Source organism: Sinocyclocheilus grahami, unplaced genomic scaffold (assembly GCF_001515645.1).
Source record: "Sinocyclocheilus grahami isolate Dianchi unplaced genomic scaffold, SAMN03320097.WGS_v1.1 scaffold1048.1, whole genome shotgun sequence".
NCBI lineage: Eukaryota > Metazoa > Chordata > Actinopteri > Cypriniformes > Cyprinidae > Sinocyclocheilus > Sinocyclocheilus grahami.
Window position 1 is genome coordinate 117,388 of NW_015506227.1, and position 20,536 is coordinate 137,923.

At 38.9% G+C, this 20,536-nt stretch overlaps 1 protein-coding gene across 5 annotated transcripts in view; it reads left to right on the top strand.

Moving 5' to 3' along the window:
* LOC107566121 (apoptosis-resistant E3 ubiquitin protein ligase 1) overlaps nucleotides 1-20,536 on the top strand; it is a 79,185-nt gene that overhangs the window by 31,510 nt on the left and 27,139 nt on the right. For 3 of the 5 annotated variants that reach the window (XM_016251493.1, XM_016251495.1, XM_016251494.1), the window contains exon 5: nucleotides 522-593. The exons of 1 other annotated variant lie outside the window; for it this stretch is intronic. In XM_016251493.1, coding sequence (XP_016106979.1) covers nucleotides 522-593 — 72 coding nt within the window. Of the gene's footprint in view, nucleotides 1-521; nucleotides 594-19,220; nucleotides 19,281-20,536 lie in introns of those variants that run through there. One more of the 5 variants, XM_016251497.1, reaches the window with a different exon arrangement.

Consider the following 20,536-nt stretch of genomic DNA (forward strand, 5'->3'; position numbering starts at 1 on the left):
TTTTAGTGTTTTGGGGCAGAAGTAAACAAGTTTTAAATTTTTTTTTTTTTTTTTTTTTTGTAAAATGAATTTTAAAAAAAGAAAGAAAGAAAAGTTATGAAGAGATGTGTTGGAAGTTGTATTTTCAAAACGTTGAAGTGTTGATAATACAACTCATTGCCTGCATTTAGATGTACATTTAGAAAATATACTGATACATTGTGTTCCTTAAATTTTCGTTAGTCCTAAAATGGTCTTTAAAAGTCATCTATATTAATTCCATGTGCATTTAGTCAAGCAGCAAATGAGGTTTATAGGTATACATGAGATTTGAGGTATACTTCCCTGTTGATCACATCAACTCTTTGTTTATGGTGGCTGAAAGTACTCATCTACTTTTATCATGTTTTGCTCCACTGATTTGTTCTCAAATAAATGTCCTATTTGTTAAATCAGAGAGCAAAATAAAAAATTAAATGGTGTTAAATTATTTCATGATAATGTGATTTATATGAAGTTTGTTTTAATGTCTCACCTCTCAGCAGGAGCTCTGATATTTGGCTGTACCATTGCCCTGTGCTTTCTGATAAGGGACCTCATGTTTTACGTGATTGGTAAGTCAATCACTTTATACCATTATTTTAAAGCTTAATTATGTAGTTCCAAAATGTGATAACACAAATATTTTATTTGTTAATAAATAACATGATCTATGATACATACAGTATCATAATCATATGGGATGACATTAGTCTCAAATTTATTAACAAATGCATTCATAATTATCTATGAACTTGATTAATGTTGCAAATGTATCTTACTATCCACAACCAAATGTCTGTCAACTTGTGTCTGTGAAATTCAGAATTACATGAATGTGCAGCGGTTTGTACTAGGGATGCACGATATATCGGCCACCATATCGGTATCGGCCGATAAATGATCATTTTTCCTGTTATCGGTATCGGCCTGATAAGAAAATTTGGCCGAAATCTTAAAGCCGATAAATAATGCATTATTTCCTTCAGAGACACTTCAGATGCGCGTTGTCGTTTGCAGCCTTTTGTGCAATTGTACGTTGTAATATTGTGTTTATTTGATGTATATCTGATTTATCTCATATAGAATGCGTTTGGTTAAGTTAAAAAGAGCGCTTCAGTTTACCGGTGATCATCTTTAGCTCAGTGCACGCAGCTCAAACAGCAGTGCACAACATTAATAACTATGATTGGGAATGTCGTGTATATAACATTCTAATGAGAACATTATTATAATAAAACGTTGTGAATTCTTTGGGTTTAGTTGCTGTGTTTCAGCGCGTTGTTATGGGAAGAGCGCATCCACAACAGGATCACACATTCTGACTATAGCACGCAATAACTGCGTCATTTTGTACATATATAAGTTGTAATATTATGTTTATGTTGTATTAATATTAATCTCAGGATGCATTTCCTTGAGTTAAATAAGCTGCCAGCAAAACGCTTCAGTTTACCATGTTCATTCAGCTCTTCAGCTTCAGCACGCGCAGCTCAACGGCTGCTATTTAAAACAGTGGTATTAATTTGTTACTTTTTCAAAATCATTGATACATTATTAATAACAACAACCACTTGTATTTTTCTATTATTATTTTCATCAACAATATGGTTTAGTAATTAAAATAATTTAATTATTGTCCGTGCAGAGGCTATTCCGTTTTATTGATCTATGGCGCATTCATTTTGATTCTTTACACGTGTAATGATGTCCAGTGACTTGTTTGCATTATTTATGCATTATTTTATTTATTTGTAAGACTTTTTTATGACTAAATTTGGTAATGGGAGAGTAAAAATATTTTTAAAACGTACACCGTTCAAACTAGGCTGCTTATGTTGAAGTGTTCGGGATGTGGTTTTTAATGATGAGACCTTTTTTGTAATCAGGCTCTCAAAAAGTATATAACAATTTGGATATAGATTTATCGGCCAACATATCGGTTATCGGCTTTCAAAAAGAAAGAATAATCGGTTATCGGTATCGGACAAAATTTTCATATCGGTGCATCCCTAAAAAAAAATACCGTCATGTACCGTGAAACCGGTATAATTTTGAAAAATACTGTGATATAAATTTTCGGTCATACCGCCCAGCACTAATTAGAACATTCAAGCAGTTTAAAAAAAAATTTTTTTTTAAATGTGCCATAGAGAAAACATTGCTGGCGTGCATCACGATACAAATCAATGGCAATAACATTTTAAGATATGTCAGTGCAAGTTAATTTCAGTTAAGACAGTCTTGCACCAGGCTTAAGCCTTGTCTATGAATCTGCGCATTAAAGATGTTTTTAGATAAAATTCTGTGTCTGTCCCTCCACCCGAGCAGGCCAGAATACAACCGAGGAAAAATAGGTCAGGCTTAGCATTTGCTTGAGCATAAATTTATGATTTATTTCTAAAGCCCTTAATTTAATTTAGAAGAACGAGTGATAGACTGCAGTGACTCAGAGAAAAAGTCTCAGACTGATGGATGTCACTGATGCCCGTTTTCCACCGAAATTGTGCTGGTTCTCATAGCCAGCAAAACTGCAAACAACTCGAGAACATGCAAAGATTTTGTCTTATTTAAACACATTTTAACATCCAGTGCTATTTAATTCAGGATCGACGCAGTTTTGACACACCCATCAAAAGTTACAACGGTCATAACTCAGTCAAGTAACATCCATAAATGTTTTTGGGTAGACGGAAAAAGTCAAACCAAGTACCTAATTTTTTTTAACATTCACTTACGCCGGTTGCAGTTTCTGGCCCAAGATTACCATGTTTTAGGTGGTGTAGCCAGTTTTTTTGAGGTGGGTTAAAGGGGGCTTTGGAGGTGTGGCAAAACTTAGCCAATCACTATAATTAATCAATATAACCTAATGCTTGTGAACTTACCTGAGGCCTCTGCTTGTGCTGTGACTGGCTCTGTGTCTGACCCTGCGTCTGCTCCCAGTTGCCCCGGGCCCGGCTTCCGCCCACTGAAGTCATCATTTACAGTATATACAAATAACAGTATTTACAAAAGGAATAACACCTTTAAAAGAGAAGCAGATGGGAAAATGTTACTGACAACTCTCCAAAAAATTCAAATAACAATCGTAAAAACATCACACGGTCTCGACAAACCACTGAATTAACATTAAATATGCATGCAAATAACAACGCTACACCATGTGTAGCCAAAACTGGAAGTAAACAACGTTGCTGCCTGACGCACTACCCATAAAGCGACGGCCCAAGTTTACCAGAACACCAACAGAAATTAAATTCTAGGAACTTAGAAAGCTTTGAAAAACAAGACCAAATACTGTTTACAAGTCAAGCTGCAACAAGTCAACCATAAACGCGCTTCCGGGGCTCAATATCCTCAGTTTAAAGCTTCTTTAAATGCACACAAAAACACCGTAGCCCTTCACATTTGGATTAAAATTACACCAAAAACTGTCCACCTGATGCAAGTTGCGAAATATTGCATGTGTGGTTATGCCAAACAGCCCACCGTAGCAGCTCTGCGCATAAGGAAATGTGGTGGAAGAAAGCAACTGCGCACTTTAGATCGCGCACAGAATCGGCCAGCGTGATAGAAGCACGCGGGACCAGCCGCGGGAAAACAGACGGACAAAGCTGAACAACAACAACAAAAACTCAACGGCCTTTGAACGGGCTGAGGGCGAGGATGTAGCTGTCAAACTGAGACCATGTTGGAGACGTGAACACAACCACACAGTCCATGGGTGAAAGTCATTTTATATTTCTTGAGCACTCACACTATTCCATACAGTAAATAAAACAAGGATATATGCAACAAGTAAAGTGTCTAGGAAAAGCAGCACATAAAAGGCATTCGTTTCCATGCATTGGAACGTAAACATTACCTAAGAGTATTCAATCTATCTGTAAAATAAGCATCCAACAGGTAACCTACATTACCTGTAGTGCTCTACATCAGATCTGCATACTGGGAATCCCATATTAACTTACCGACTAAAAAGTAAGCAACTGTATAAACTTGGTTAATAATAGAAAAAAAAAATCTTAGGAGGTGAAGGATTATGATAAGTCCAGGCGATGGGCCTTGGAAAAGCAACTCGATATAAACTCAAACATGCAGATCTAACGATACGATATGAAAAATGCGCACAGTTTTTTATAGTGTTAATAGGTTATTGATACGTTAAATAAAATAGACAAGAGCTAGATTATGGGTGGCTTCCGCTCTGGCCGAGTCTAATAACCTCATGGCCGGTTATCGGGCATCATGATGCTGCTGCTGCTGCCCCAAAATTAAACTTTTCCGGTTGCTAATCAACTATATGGTTTCTCAGCGTAGATTAAAGAATAGTTGGGTAAATTGTTCGTTAGATTATTCGACACGATAATATTTTGCGTCTGCAAAACTGGAATGCACACGCCCCCCGGGGTGAGGCGCACTCCCGTCGGTTCCCCTGTACACTCGACACCGAGGCTTCACCGAGGCCTACAGGCCCCGAATGATAAAAAATGAACAACAGGCGAGGTACTAACCAAAGACCCGGCTGGATGTCAGAAATGTGGAGATAACGCCGACCGACGGAGGCTTTATTGTCGACCTCCTAATCAGACGGAAACAAAACACGAACTCCTTCGCGTCCTAAATCGATTCCCCAAAGCCGACAACAAGGCCGAACCGACTCGCGCAGACAATAAACGAAAGGCTCAAAATGTACCTGTTTCTCTTCCACAGCTGACACCCGGATCACCGCGTCACGTGGTTTATCACAGCCACTGCGGCTTCACGCTCAGAGCTCAACCACGTGACGCCAACGTACGCATGTATATATATATATACCAATAGTCTATAATAACAACTTAAACCAGAATTATGCAATATATAATGTTACCCTCTAGCTGTAGTTGGGTATTTGTAATGCAAAAGCCTACCTGATCATTGATACTGATGTCAAAAAATACTTATGACAGCCTACATATTCCGTGAATAAGGACCTTGAAACTAATTTTAAATTAACTTATTTATTTAGAATAAACAATAAATAAGAACAGAATAGGTAACATGGTTGCAAATGTAGCCGTAGGTCGGTAGGTTAACTTGTTTGGGACCAAGTCACCATTTACATACGAATCTTTTGATTAAAACTAGTTACTTGTAACCAGTGCTGGGTAGTAACTGATTACACGTAATCTGGATTATGTAATTAGATTTGAACAATTAAGTATTTGTGATTAGATTAATTCAATTTTAAAGTGTTCATAAACAGATTACAGTTACTTTTTTGTAGATTGCATATTACACAATGGCAATAAATTGATTCTTTACACGTGTAATGATGTCCAGTGACTTGTTTGCATTATTTATGCATTATTTTATTTATTTGTAAGACTTTGACTAAATTTGGTAATGGGAGAGTAAAAATATTTTTAAAACGTACACCGTTCAAACTAGGCTGCTTATGTTGAAGTGTTTGGGATGTGGCTTTTAATGATGAGACCATTTTTGTAATCAAGCTCTCAAAAAGTATATAACAATTTGGATATAGATTTATCGGCCAACATATCGGTTATCGGCTTTCAAAAATAAAGAGTAATCGGTTATCGGTATCAGCCAAAATTTTCATATCGGTGCATCCCTAGTTTGTACAAATAGAGACATGTTAGTGAATACAGATGTTTTCTTTTGCATTAGTGTATCAGAATTTGTGCATGTAACAAGGAAGATGTACATTTGTGGATCAAGTGGCACGCGTGCATTCGTTGGCATCTTTTCTGAGTCAATCCTATTTGAATCATTTGGATTTTTAGCCTATACTTTCTTTTCGCAGTTTTCAGCATTTCACAACCCACACAATTAACAAGACCCAGCGCTATTCATTAATGTCTGCACATCTACCCATCGATAAGAAAAATTCACAAATGTATATGACTATCCACAACCAAATGCCTTTCAATTTGTGTCTGTGAAATTCAGAATTGCATGAATGTGCAGCATTTTGTTCAAAGATTACAGAGACATGTTTGTGAATACAAATGGTATATTTTATATTAAAGTATCATGATTTGTGCATGTAGCGATTAAAGGGTTAGTTCACCCAAAAATGAAAATGATTTCATTAATTACTCACCCTTATGTCGTTCTAAACCCGTAAGACCCGTCATCTTCAGAACACAAATTAAGATTGTTTTGATGAATTCTGAGAGCTCTCTGACCCTCCCATACACAGCAATGTAATTACCATGATCAAGGTCCAGAAACGTAGCAAGGAGATCGGTAAAATAATCCATGTGACATCAGGGGTTCCACCGTAATTTTACGAAACTATGAGAATACTTTTTGTACACTATTTTTGTAACCAAAATAACAACTTTATTCAACAATTCGTCTCCTCCGCGTCACCCTGGTGCCATTTTGGAGAATATCCACTGAACGTAAACAGCATATGCTATTCTGTGTTAGCTGCGTCACACGGATAAATTAATAGTCGTTATTTTTGTTTTCTTTGCGTACAAAAAGTATTCTCGTAGCTTCGTAAAATTACAGTTGAACCCCTGATGTCACATGGATTATTTTACTGATCTCCTTGCTACGTTACTGGACCTTGATCGTGGTAATTACATTGCTGTTTATGGGAGGGTCAGAGAGGTCTCAGAATTCATCAATAATATCTTAATTTGTGTTCCGAAGATGAACGGAGGTCTTACGGGTTTAGAACGACATGAGGGTGAGTAATTAATGACAGAATTTTTGGGTGAACTAACCCTTTAAGATGTGCATTTGTGGATCAGGCAGCACACATGCATTCATTAACATCACTTCTGAGTCGATTCTATTTGATTCATTTGAATTGAGACTTTCGTTCCGCCCTTTTAACCTTGCGCAGTCCACACACAAATAGCTCGCGATCCACACGCAGCTGAGCCTAAGAAACTACTAGATGCAACCACTAGATGTCACTAGCCCAGATTTTTTTTTTTATACCTGTAGAAATATAATAACTCTAGATGGTTTATTGAACTTGTTCTAACTTAACTTGTCTGAATACACACAATATATAAAGTTTGACAAACAAGCACTTTGTGACGGTACCTTGTTTTTTTTCTGTAATTTAATGGCACGTTGTCAGTTATTCCTTATTATTATTATTAGTAGTAGTAGTAGTAGTAGTAGTAGTAGTACTATTAGTATTAATATTATTATATTTAAGAGCTGCCCCGCTAAAGATTTTTCTAGTCGACTAGTAGTCGCTTATTTAAGCCATTAGTAATCACACGTTCATAATAATTTAATTACTCGAATACTGTACTAAACCAATAAGCTTTTATTAGGCTATATAGCCTATAAGCTTGCCAGCTAAAGTAATGACTATGAATGTGTTAAGGGAAAATAGCAAGGAGATATTTTAATTATTAATAGCCATAACTAGTATTTTCTAGCCAGTGTCAGCTGCAAAGATAAGAAGCATGTCGGCTGTCTGTCTATGTCGTCCATGCCTAAATCTGCCTGTCAGGGAGTTGGAGAGAGATGAGGCGAGGACTCAAGATGCAGGAAGTCTGGGCTTCATTAGAAGTAAAATGAACAAAACGAACAAAAACTACCCTGAGGGGATAAAACAGGCAGGCAGGCAGGTCAGGACAGGGCACAGCAAGACAAGGCAACAAGAACATACCACATAGAAGACAAGACTCTCAGACATTAATACAATGAAACAGCACAGGACTGCAGACACGAGGAGAATAAATAGGGAGACAAACGAGGATGGTAATGAGGGAGACACAGGTGAAGTAACTAAAACAATAATGAGATAACAAGCAGGGCGGGGTAAGACAATAGACAGGAGAGCACATGCACCAACAAACACACAACAAGCCATGTGTTCAAACAAACAGTGACATCTGGTGGGGCACAACAGCAGAACCGTGACAGAACCCCCCTTTTAAGGAGCGGATTCCAGACGCTCCACTTACTATAACAGAAAACAAAAGGTCCAGGAGGGAGGTGGACCGGAGGCGGATCAGGGGGAGGGATGGTGGGCCAGGCCCGCGTGGTGGAACATGCGAAGCTGAAGGCCTCCAGGGCAGAGTATGTGGAGTTGAAGTCCACCACAGCCACTTAGAGAAGGCTGAAGACCTCCACGGCAGTGCAGAAGATCACCACAGCAGAGCAGACAGGGCAGAAGGCCACCACGGTGGACCAGGTGGGGCCAAAGACCACCACGGCAGCACAGGCAGAGCTCCCGACCACCACGGCTGAGAAGATCCACAGGCCGGAGTAGGCTCTGGAGCAGACTCGTGAACTGGAGCAGATTCTTGAGTGGACTCTGAGGGCTCCCGGACTGGAGCGGTTTCTTGAGAGGGCTCCTAGACTGGAGCGGGTTCTTGAGTGGACTCTAAAGACTCCTAGATTGAAGCGGGTTCTTAGTGGACTCCGAGGCAGGCTCCCAGGAAGCCGGAGTGAACTCCGAAGCAGCCCATGCCCACAGAACAGCCCTGGGGTGAAATGCGAAGACAGCCCTCTTGACAATGGCAGCAGCAGTGAAATCGGGTGGCTCTGTAACGGCCTTCGTGGCAGCAGCAGAGAGATTGGGCTGCTCTGTGATGGCCTTCGTGGCAGCAGCAGTGAAATCGGACGGCTCTGAAATGGCCTCCATGGCCGAGACAAGGAGATCGGGCTGCTCAGTGACGGCCTTCTTGGCAGGCTGTTCTGAAGTGGGTAGCTCGGGGACCTCCGAAACCACCGAACTAAGGACCACCTGAGTCGGGTCCTCCAGGACCACCAGACTAGAGACCAAGGTTATTAGTTTAGAATTTAATTCATTTTATTTTAATATCGTTCTCAAATTTGCTATAAAATTCAGTTTAGTTTTTATTCGTCTCATTAATATTTTTGTTAGTTTTAGTTTAGTTTTTATTTTGTGAACACGTTTTTATATAGTTTAGTTTCAGTTTTAAAGTTGAGCAGACTTAACAGATCACTTCCAGAGCGCAGGCCAAAGACAGACATAGGCATAAATTAACCTTAGTGAGGCAAACATATAGCGACACAAAATTAACGCATGCTGAGATTGATTAGATAGTATAAGTATACAAATATACGCCAAAGAATGCAGTCAAGCCTGTTTTACTAAATTAATCTACACAAGTTGCGCTTAATGTCATATCCAGTTATGTGTGTTGAGATATTTAGTATGAATGTAGCCTGATTTGGTTGTCTTTTCTTATTTAACCATAATCATGATATTGTAACTGTGGTGTCTTGCTCACTTTTCCATGAACAGCCGTGCATAAATCAAATGTCATATCCAGTTATGTGTGTTGAGATATTTAGTATGAATGTAGCCTGATTTGGTTGTCTTTTCTTATTTAACCATAATCATGATATTGTAACTGTGGTGTCTTGCTCACTTTTCCATGAACAGCCGTGCATAAATCAAAACTGGGACTAACGAAATTCAATAATAACGGCAATCGCATTTAACAGTAAAGGCTTATATTTGAATGTTCTTTTCATTTATGAAGAATTATAAGCATGTGTATTATGTGATTTAGCCAATGCACATTTGTTCAAAAGCCTGACAGAATGATCAGAAGATGCTAGGCAAAAGTTTTGTTGTTTACAGAAATTATTTTTTTTCTGTTAATTATCATGTTGCGCTGCATGTCTGTTTTTCTTCAAAGCACCGATTTAGAAGCCTAATGTTGGTTTGATTGCTTGTTTTACATGATAAAATAAATAATCTTGCTTACCTGATGTAATAGATTTAATGCGAGTGTGGTTCGGGTCGCGACTCGCGGTCTTTGTCAAACGGTTCTGGTCTGGTACAGAATTAAATTAGTGCTGCTGTCAGATAATGGGTCGGGTGTTCTGTTAAGTACTGCTGGCGAACATTTACCAAACAGGACCCGTGCAGGCTTTAAACTGCTTTGCGTCTCTCCGTCACATAACTCCATGTGCGTGATGCGCCATTACAGGTAGGCTATTTCCCTAAACCTCCGCACAGCTGTATATTTTTCTGCCAAGGGGTGAGAACGTAATGATTATGAAAACGATTATTTATTTTTGATAAATATTATTTTATTTCAGTTGGTTTTTCAATAACTGTTGTTAGTTTAGTTTCGTTTTAGTTTTTCAATTATTTTGACGTTTTTCTTTTATTTCAGTTTACGAAATTGTTTTTTCATCAATAGTTTTAGTCTTAGTTTTAGTTTTCGTTTACGAAAATAACCTTGCTAGAGACCACCGGATTCAGGTCCTCCAGGACCACCGGACTAGTTAACAGCCTAGAGATGCCAGCAGCTCGCACAGACCTCAGTGATGGGTCCGCCAAACTGGAGGCCAGCCTCCAAAGCCTTAGGCCCACCCTGTGAAGAGGTTCTGGACTGGCAGCCATCTTGTGGAGAGGCTTTGGAAAGGCAGCCATGAAGAGACAAGACTCTGGAATGGCGGCCATGACAGAACAAGACACTGGTGTGGCGGCCATGGCGGGACGAGACTCTGGAGTGGTGGCCATGACAGGACGAGACTCTGGAGTGGCGGCCATGACGGAACGAGACCAAACATCCTCCATGTGCTAATGGGCCTGTCCAGGGCATAATTTAAACAAGTCCTTCAGAGCTGAGTCATTGTAGCCCAGCCCCTTCGCAGCACTCCTAAACTCCAGGGCAAACTTCCTGAGGTCAGTTCCTTTTTGACGGAGGGAGCTTAAGGTTTCAAACTGGAGTATGCATTGGTAGAGGAGGCTGCTGACATTAGAGGCTGGTGGATGGTGTGAGCCCATTCTCCGCTGAGTCCTCATTTGGCTGTTTCGTTCTGTCAGGGAACTGGAGAGAGATGAGGCGAGGACTCAAGATGCAGGAAGTCTGGGCTTTATTAGAAGTAAAATGAACAAAAACTACCCCGAGTGGGGAAAAATAGGCAGGCAGGCCAGGACAGGGCACAGCACAGCAAGACAAGGCAACAGGAACATAGACGACAATACTCTCAGACATTAATACAACGAAACAGCACAGGACTGCAGACACAAGGAGAATAAATAGGGAGACGAACGAGGAGGGTAACGAGGGAGACACAGGTAGAGTAACTAAAACAATAATGAGATAACAAGAAGGGTGGGGTAAGACAATAGACAGGAGAGCACATGGAACCAACAAACACACAACAAGCCAGGTGCTCAAATAAAACCGTGACATCTGGTGGCCAACTAGGGCACACCAGCAGAACCGTGACACTGCCACTAGCTGCGTTTACATGGACCCTAATAATCCGATCGTAATAGGGCTAGAAGCACAATCAGAATAAAAAAAGTCACATGTAACCACGTCAATCGGATTGAATTGGCCAGATCCGATTAAAATTTAGATCAGATTGTAAGGGGTGGTTTCTTCCATTTGTAATCCGAGTGAGAGGACATGTAAACGCTTGATCGGATTGAAAACTGAAACTGGAAAGTACTGCGCATGTGCAGTGACGTAATGATGTATGACACACAGAACGAGCTGTTCTTCCTGGTGAATAAAGTGTCATAAATGAGAGGACTGCAGACACAAGGAGAATAAATAGGGAGACGAACGAGGAGGGTAACGAGGGAGACACAGGTAGAGTAACTAAAACAATAATGAGATAACAAGAAGGGTGGGGTAAGACAATAGACAGGAGAGCACATGGAACCAACAAACACACAACAAGCCATGTGCTCAAATAAAACCGTGACATCTGGTGGCCAACTAGGGCACACCAGCAGAACCGTGACACTGCCACTAGCTGCGTTTACATGGACCCTAATAATCCGATCGTAATAGGGCTAGAAGCACAATCAGAATAAAAAAAGTCACATGTAACCACGTCAATCGGATTGAATTGGCCAGATCCGATTAAAATTTAGATCAGATTGTAAGGGGTGGTTTCTTCCATTTGTAATCCGAGTGAGAGGACATGTAAACGCTTGATCGGATTGAAAACTGAAACTGGAAAGTACTGCGCATGTGCAGTGACGTAATGATGTATGACACACAGAACGAGCTGTTCTTCCTGGTGAATAAAGTGTCATAAATGAGTGTCCCGTCATTCTAAAATTCTGCTTTCACTCAGCGTCTGTGAAGTGGACCAGGACAACGTCCACCAGTCATTGTTTAAGACTCTCATCAACAGACGACTGGTTTTGGGTGCAGGAAGGGGCACTTTATAAAGCAGTAAAAGTAAGCAGCACAGCATAACAGTTCATGTGCTGGTTGTCGCCTAATTAGGACCCAAAGTAGATAAATATTGTTACAAATATATATTAGCTCTTTATCTTTCGAATACTGTCCGACTAATCTCATTCCTTGCATGGGCCCATGGAAAGAATTATGAACATGAAGCCAATTATCTGTTCACAAACTTCTTCCAAGTTTATTATTACATCCATACATTATATAGTTGCAATGCAAGGGGGTGCAGTGCTTCATTCAATGAGATATGGATTACATATGGGTGGTACACAAGCCAAGAAATATACATTATATAAAATGGAAATATGGCCAGGAAGTTCTGACCATATTAGGAGAAGGATACAAAAGGATTGGCAAAAGGATACCTCAACTCTAAGCAAAAGGACAGACCGAACTCAATATCCTGGGGCGAAGGAAACCCCCACCATCTTTCACCATTTGAACCCTAAGAAGAAATATACCTACATGTGCATGTGTGTATACATTGAGATAGAGAGAGATAAAATTAAAGAGCATGATATAGTTTAACAAATATCAAGTGTGCTTTTTAAAACAGTATGCAACATTCATGCAGTGTGCGCATGTCAAAAAATTAAATCCAATCAGAAGCTTGTGCCATAAATGCGCACATAAACCCGATCACTTTATTTAGCGTTCATGTAAACACTATGTTCAGATTCGTTATTTAGAATGAATTCAATCCTGATGGAAGCAAAAAGTGTCCATGTAAACGTAGCTACTGTTGTCTGATGTTTAACTGAAATACAATGAATTATTATTATAATTTGTGTAAATATTTGGGGTTTCAGCTGATCCACAGATCTTATGAAAATATAAAGCAGCTCAAATGAATGAAACTGTAATGTAAAACAGCTCTGCTCTGGGGTCCCTGAAAGTGTTTGTCATAATTTTGTTTGGCAAACAGTAATTTAAGGGCACTTTCACTCTTGGTTCGCTTGCCTGGTCCAAACCCGAGTTCGATTGCTCCCCCTTCCCATGCCCCCACTGGACTGCGTTCATATTATTTTATTTGGGTCCGAACCGCGGTTCGTTTGTGTCATCAAGCCAGCAGCCGTTTACCCCATTGCTTAGTAACGACGGTGCAGGAGAAGGCAGCAAATGCATAACATTGCTCTCTGCACTTTTATATATTTAAGTTTTTGAACCGTTCGTTTTGTTTACAAAGCTTCGGTACATAACGGCACTTACGTCTGTCTTACGAATGTACTGCAAATGCTCTAAAGAACGCTGAAGGCGAACAGAAATGAGATATACAGCTCTCTGTTTGCAGCGCGTCAGTCACGCTCGTCAGGAAAGTGAGTGAAACACACACACAAACACAAATTTTTATCAAACAATACGTCATTAATAGCGGTTCATTTCCGCGATTTGGTACGATTGCATTCACATCAGCAGCGAACCCTTTTTAAGCGGACTCTGGTATGGTTCGCGGGTGCGCACACGAGTTCGAAAGACAGCGTTCACATCCAAACAAACTGAACCGGGTGCGCACTAAAAGTGCTAGTGTGAAAGCACCCTTAATCTTTTCCGTGTTTTAGTTCGATCAAATATTAGCTACAGTTATATGTAGAGCTATTATATTTGAACGGGCAGAGGAGAATAGCCAAACCAAAACAAAATAATACACTACACAAACCATTAATAAAACCACAGACAATGGAATGCGCTCATCTGGGCTAGTGCCATCTAGTGGTCACTGATTTTCTTAGGCTCAGCTGCGTGTGGATCGCAAACTATTTGTGTGTGGACTGTGCAAGTCTAAAAGGGCGGAACGAAAGTCTCAGAATTCAAATGAATCTAATAGAATCGACTCAGAAGTGATGTCAATGAATGCACGTGTGCCGCCTGATCCACAAATGCACATCTTAATCGGTACATGCACAAATCGTGATACTTTAATATAGGGCTGAACGATTAATTGCATTTGCGATAATATCGCGATATGAAACATTTAAATTTTTCTTTCGCAGAGGCTGCTATTACACGGTCACGTGACGAGAGTAAAGAGGTGTGTTCGACTTGAAGATCAGATCGGTATATGACATCAAAGTAAGGCGAGCGAGAGAAAGCATAAGGAGACGTCCGCGCTCTCTTATAGCTCTCGCAGTACTTTGATGACACACACTCATCGGTCTAAGCAGCGCTGCTTCAAGTCGAGCGCGGGCCATCAGCAGAAAAAGAAAAGAAATAAGTAAACAACCAAAGGACGTAACTTAGAATGGGAGATGGATTGGTTTGTGAAAGCGAAGAGAAAAGCCATAGATGAAGTCGCACAGACTCGGGCAGGTGCTGGTCATTCAAAAGCTAAATGCAGAATATATGACGAGGCATATCTTGCTCTCGGCTTCACTCACCGTCAATATACCGGACGCTACAGCTGTCGCGTCACGCCGCAACAGCTCTACACTGGACGCGACAAAGAGACCGTTGCAAATCATTTTAACTTTGTGTCAGTACGTCATAAATAGAACAAGGCATCAGTTTAATATCGGGTTTTGTCGCGCCGTGCCGCATACAGAGTACACAGCGTCACTGATTATAATGGTTCTACTGTATTTTGCTGCTCGTGTCCGGTGTAGACACGGTGTTTAATGTCGTTGGTGAGGAGGAAAGCCTGTGTGTGTCCTATGCCTTAGCGGACAGCAAGAAACCCACCCCAAAAAAAAAAAAATACCGGGGAGAGAATAATATTAGGTTATTCTCTCTATGCTATTTTTCAATATTTCAAGTGATGCAGGTGTTTTTTTTTTCCCTGTAGGTTTTTTTTTTATTAAAAAAATATTAATTTTTCATAATGTTTAGTGAAATTATTTGGTAGTCTGAGGGGGGCGCAACCAAAAAAGTTTGAGAACCACTGGTCTAAAGTTAACAGACAGTGTTTAAAAAGTGCAGTGCACATGTTTACATATGTTTATTACAGTGACAGTGAATTACCTAAAGTAGTGTGGTAAAGCAACAGATTTGTTTTATATACTGTATATCTACTTTAGTTTGTGTGATTTGTTACTGACTTTTATATTAATGTTTACACCAGGCTTATTTGTCAGTGCTTTATGTTGTCATAATTATTACATGCTCACAAGGTTGGAAGTTCAACAAATCAGTCAATATACTGTGATTGTAGTTGTTAAATAAAACTTGACTCTTCTGTAGTTACATCGTGTACTAAGACCGACGGAAAATTAAAAGTTGCTATTTTCTAGGCCGATATGGTAACTAGATGATATGATATGATATGATATGATAACTACACAATGTAACTACAGAAGAGTCGAGTTTTAAATAGGAAAAATATAGAAACTCTTTGGTCATTTTTGAGCGAGATACTAAAGGTCTAATCAGATTCAATGATCTATGCTAAGCTACAGCTAAAAGTGCTACCGCCAGACCCGGAAATCGGCTGAATAGATTAGAAAACGGTAAAACTCAACTGTTTAACTCTAGGGGAGTTGGAAAATGAGCCTATTTTCAAAAATAGTGGAGTGTTCCTTTAAAAGGGGTCATATGATGCGATTTCAAGTTTTCCTTTCTCTTTGGAGTGTTACAAGCTGTTCGTGAATAGATAAGATCCCTAAAGTTACAAAGACTAAAGTCTCAAACCCAAAGAGATATTCTTTATAAATGTTAAGACTCGTCCACGCCCTCCTAAAACGCCTTGTTTAAACACGCCCACACATATCTACGTCATGATGTGGGAAGATTTGCATAACACCGCCCAAATGTTCACGCAAAGAAAGAAGGCGTAACTTTTATTCTCGCTGTAGTATTGTTGCCGCCGCTGCCATGTCGTGAAGGCGCTGTGTGATTCGTTGTGAAAGCGACACTACTTTGTTTGGTCTTCCAAAAGAGGATGATATTGCTTCGTCATGCCTGGAGCTGATCCGTGCTGGTTGCTGAGGAAATACAACAACTTTGCACTGTGGATTGCCGGATCGGCTTTCACCGTGGACGAACCGGAGTCAAGCCCGGGGTCGTCACATGTGGTTGCCGCAAGCCCTCCGGACGCTCCTTCGTCGAATCCGCCGTCCGTGCCGTTTTCAAGCCCACTGGCCTCCGCTCACTCTAGCCCCTGGCCTCTGCTCACTCTAGGCCGCCGTGTGTGACGCTGTGTTTCGTTGTGAAAGCGAAACTACTTTGTTTGGCCTTCCAAAAATGGACACGACTAGAAATCAGTGGTTAAGTTGTATTTACAACACTGTTCCAGAACACTTCAACCCAAATATTCAGATGTGTGCAGCACATTTTATGGAGGACTGTTTCCTGATCCTGGTAGAATAGACTACAATGACGGCTTTTCTGACTCACAGACTGTAAGTGCGTTTTTTATATTTAAAGTATTTGCCACTGATTCAAACGCGGGTTTTGAGCAGTGTAGAGTAGGGCTTGTTGTTGGTCATTTCTCCGATCACAAATGCAGACATGGTTTTATGTTTACGCAGCGCGATGCAACGCGTAAAAAGACAGTATAAGTCATTATAATCCATAATTATGTCCCCACTGGATGCAACGAATGCCTCGTTTATAATGGGTTTTATTGTTTTTGAATCATCACTCCGGCCTGACAGGGCATCATCACATTATGGTAGGGGTGTAGTATTTCCGTCACACGCTTGAGGTATTCGGCCAATCATAACGCACTGGATAGCTAGCCAATCACAGCACACCTCGCTTTTCAGACCGATGAGCTTTGTAAAAATCGACGCGTTTCAGAAAGGCGGGGCAAAGAGGAGAAACAATAATGTACAGTATGTGGAAAATAATGTGTTTAATAATGTGGAAAATAAACCACATGAACACATTTCGTTACACCAAATACACCAAATAATGTTCTTTTTAGCAACATCATATGACCCCTTTAATTTCATTTTATAGCTTTCAATTTTTTCAGATAATGACAGCATTTCCTTTTTCATAAACTCGATGTGAAGCATCAGATTCATCGAACAATGATTAAGAATCTCACACCACTTTTTACAGAATTTATAGTCATCTCGGCTGATCGATGGTACTTTTTGAATTCGCAATCCCTGTGGTATCCGACCATTTCTATAATATTTACTCAATGTTTGGGCATGTAGCTCAACAACGTTTGTTCCATTTGCTCAATCGCTTCCTTTGTAGAAATTAAAGACGTGAGTACTTGGGCTGGGAGCAGAATATTTTCCATGTCTCCCAAGGTGAATGTAAATGTAGAAGCTTTTTCGTTAGTCATTTTACTAATCTCTCTGAAAGACCTCTTGTTAGACGTTGGCAACAGGTGCTTAATTAGAATGCCGTTCCACAAAGCCATTTTCACTGTGATCTCTTGCCACTTAATATTTTATTTTGGTGCGTCAGTCTGTTAAATTATTATGGTTTTATATAAAACCATGATCCGCACTCAACCGAAATCTCTAAAAACATGCGTATTTAAATGCTGGACAATTTCCATTTGTATACAACACAATTTTTGTTATAAATTCTAATATATATATATATATATATTGAGAAAATAAAAGAGACGTTACATGTGGCATTTTATAAGAAACTTGTATTTAACCCGACTGAGTCCTATAAAAAAAATTATAACATTTTACAAATTGGATTTGATAGGAAATGGCTTAATGAACATGAATTAAAGTATTTTAAAAATTAACCTAGGATTCTAGATTTAAATGCTTCATCAAAAATTCATAAATCACTAGAAGATCCTCCAGTGTGACCAATTGTCTCAGGAAATGGGTCATTGACAGAAACAATATCTAAATTTCTCGATTCTTTGATTCAACCGATAGTGAGGAAATTACCATCTTATTTAAAAGATACCACAGATTTCTTGAATAAATTGAATCAAATTCCTTGTATAAACATAATAATAACAATCCGTTTTATTCATATATTAAGGTTTGGATGCGATATATTGATGATTGTTTTTTAATATGGTCAGGTTCTGAATGAGAATTAGATTTATTTGTGTCATTCATTAATTCGAAAATATCATCAATTAAATTCCCAATGGAAAAGAAAAATTTTTGGAATGTTAAAGTAATTAAGAATGAAGAGTCATTACATACAACAGTATTTCGAAAACCAATGGATAAAAATACGATATTGGCTTATAGATACTAGTGCACACACACAGAAGTGAACACACACTAGTGGTCGACTGATATAGGATTTTTAATGCCGATACCGATATTGAGAAATCAATCTGGCCGATATAATACATGTAATTACAGTAAATGAGAGACATGCAGAAAATGTGTATATGCATTTATTATGCATAAATATTTATTTAAAATACATTTAAATAAATACCTACATTTTAAAAAATGTTACAATTGAGGTAACAATTAGTGTAGCCTTTCCTTTTCTTTTGCTGAAACATCTACAATTTTTTTTTATAAAACCTAAATAATTAAAATGTAAACAACAGAGGTAACACTTAAATGAACAATGTGTAGTGCAGCATTTCTAACATTCATAATTAATCAACAAATGAATATACATGAATGTCTAAAATAGTATGTGTAATTTATTGTATTTTATGTACAATTCATGAATATAGTAATAGTTGGTTAATAATAAAGATATATATCTGTTCTGTTTCGTTTTGCTTATCTGTTTCATTGTAAAAATAATACAAGCCTGAAGGTGTATAATTACATTCTTGGTTATCAGCAAGATTATCATTATCAGTTATCAGTTATTTAGCAGCATTAAAATAAGACCAGAACATACAAAAAGTACTATACTTTTGTATACTACACGCAATTTTACGCCAATCATGGGCAATCAAATACAGCGGATATTCCTGAATAAACATATAAAGGAATTCAAACGTATTATTATTACTTAACATAGAGTTCTCGTGTCGACCCAGCTTTTTATTCTGGAGTGCACTGGAGTCCACCAGAAAACGTACCTTGTTTAGACATACCCGAGAACAACGCGCATATCTGAGGAAGGATTTTTGATTGTGAGGTAAACACGGTTTCATTTTTGTTTGAATTGGTTTATATCACATCTGTGTCTCCCGCCGGAGCTGCCGCTGGACTGCTGATCTGATGTATCACGGTACGTTTGAATAAGACTTTTTCACGCCGGAGTGTTATTGTATGTAGCACAATGTAGCGTCATTTTAGAAAGTGAATGACGATTGGTCATTTTACTGTCTGTCAGGTGCTGAGTGGCTTGTCTTAAAGACAAAGCATAAATGCACGATATGGTGTCATAATCCGTTTTGAAAAACATCGGCCACAGGGAAAGACTTATTGGCCAATGTCGATATTTAAAAATTCCAAATATCGGCCGATATATCGGTCGACCACTAACACATTTGTATACAACATTTGTATACAACAGCCGGGGAACACACCCCGGAGCAGTGGTCAGCCATAGTGCTGCGGGTTACAAGTCCGACTCTCTAACCATTAGCCCGCTACTGCCCCTGGTGATTAATGTAAAATAAGATGCAAAAAGAAGAAGAATATTGTTGAGTGCAGATCATGTTTTTATATACTATATTATTGTATCCCTCCCTTTGAAATGGTTGGCCCTCCTGCATTTATCGGAGGCTATGAGAGTGAACTCCCAAACTACTCTGTAAAAGCAAGATGCACAGTACAGCGCTTTCTGCTGAAGGCCAACTTCCACATTTATATATTAGCATTATGCTTACCTCGTCACTTGACATTGTTTGCAAAAGCCAAACGAATCTCAGTTTCATTATATATCCTGTTTTTACACGTCGTAACGTTTGTTTTGGTCTGAGATAAAGTGCTCCTGTACAACTTCTAATGGTTGGAAAATCGTATACAACACCTTAGTACTTTCTGTTAACTACAGGTTTAGTAGTACTCATCTCAATATTTGAAATATCAAATATTACTTGTTAACCATCAATTGAAGTCATTTAATTGTTTATAGTACATTTCATATTCATTCACACACACACACACACACACACTATTTTGGAGCTTCACAACCCCTGGTCAATTTATTATTTTGCTATATGGAAAAAATGTATCCTTTTGTGTTTTGTGAAAAAATAAAATCATACCATTTTAGAGTAAATTATAAATAATTTTTTTTATGAATTTATACAATGTTCAGGACAGGTAGTTAAATAATTTTGATCTGATTACATTATTTCTTTGGTTCTAACGTTTCTTTTTATGTTATTTGTTTCATTTCTTGGATTGTCTAGGAAAATACCATTTTAAAATTTACGTGGTCACACTTTAGTTTTGGGACCAATTCTCACTTTGAGCTAACTTTGAACTATGGCTTTTGCCTCAGTAAACTCCTAATGTATTCTTTATTAATAGTTA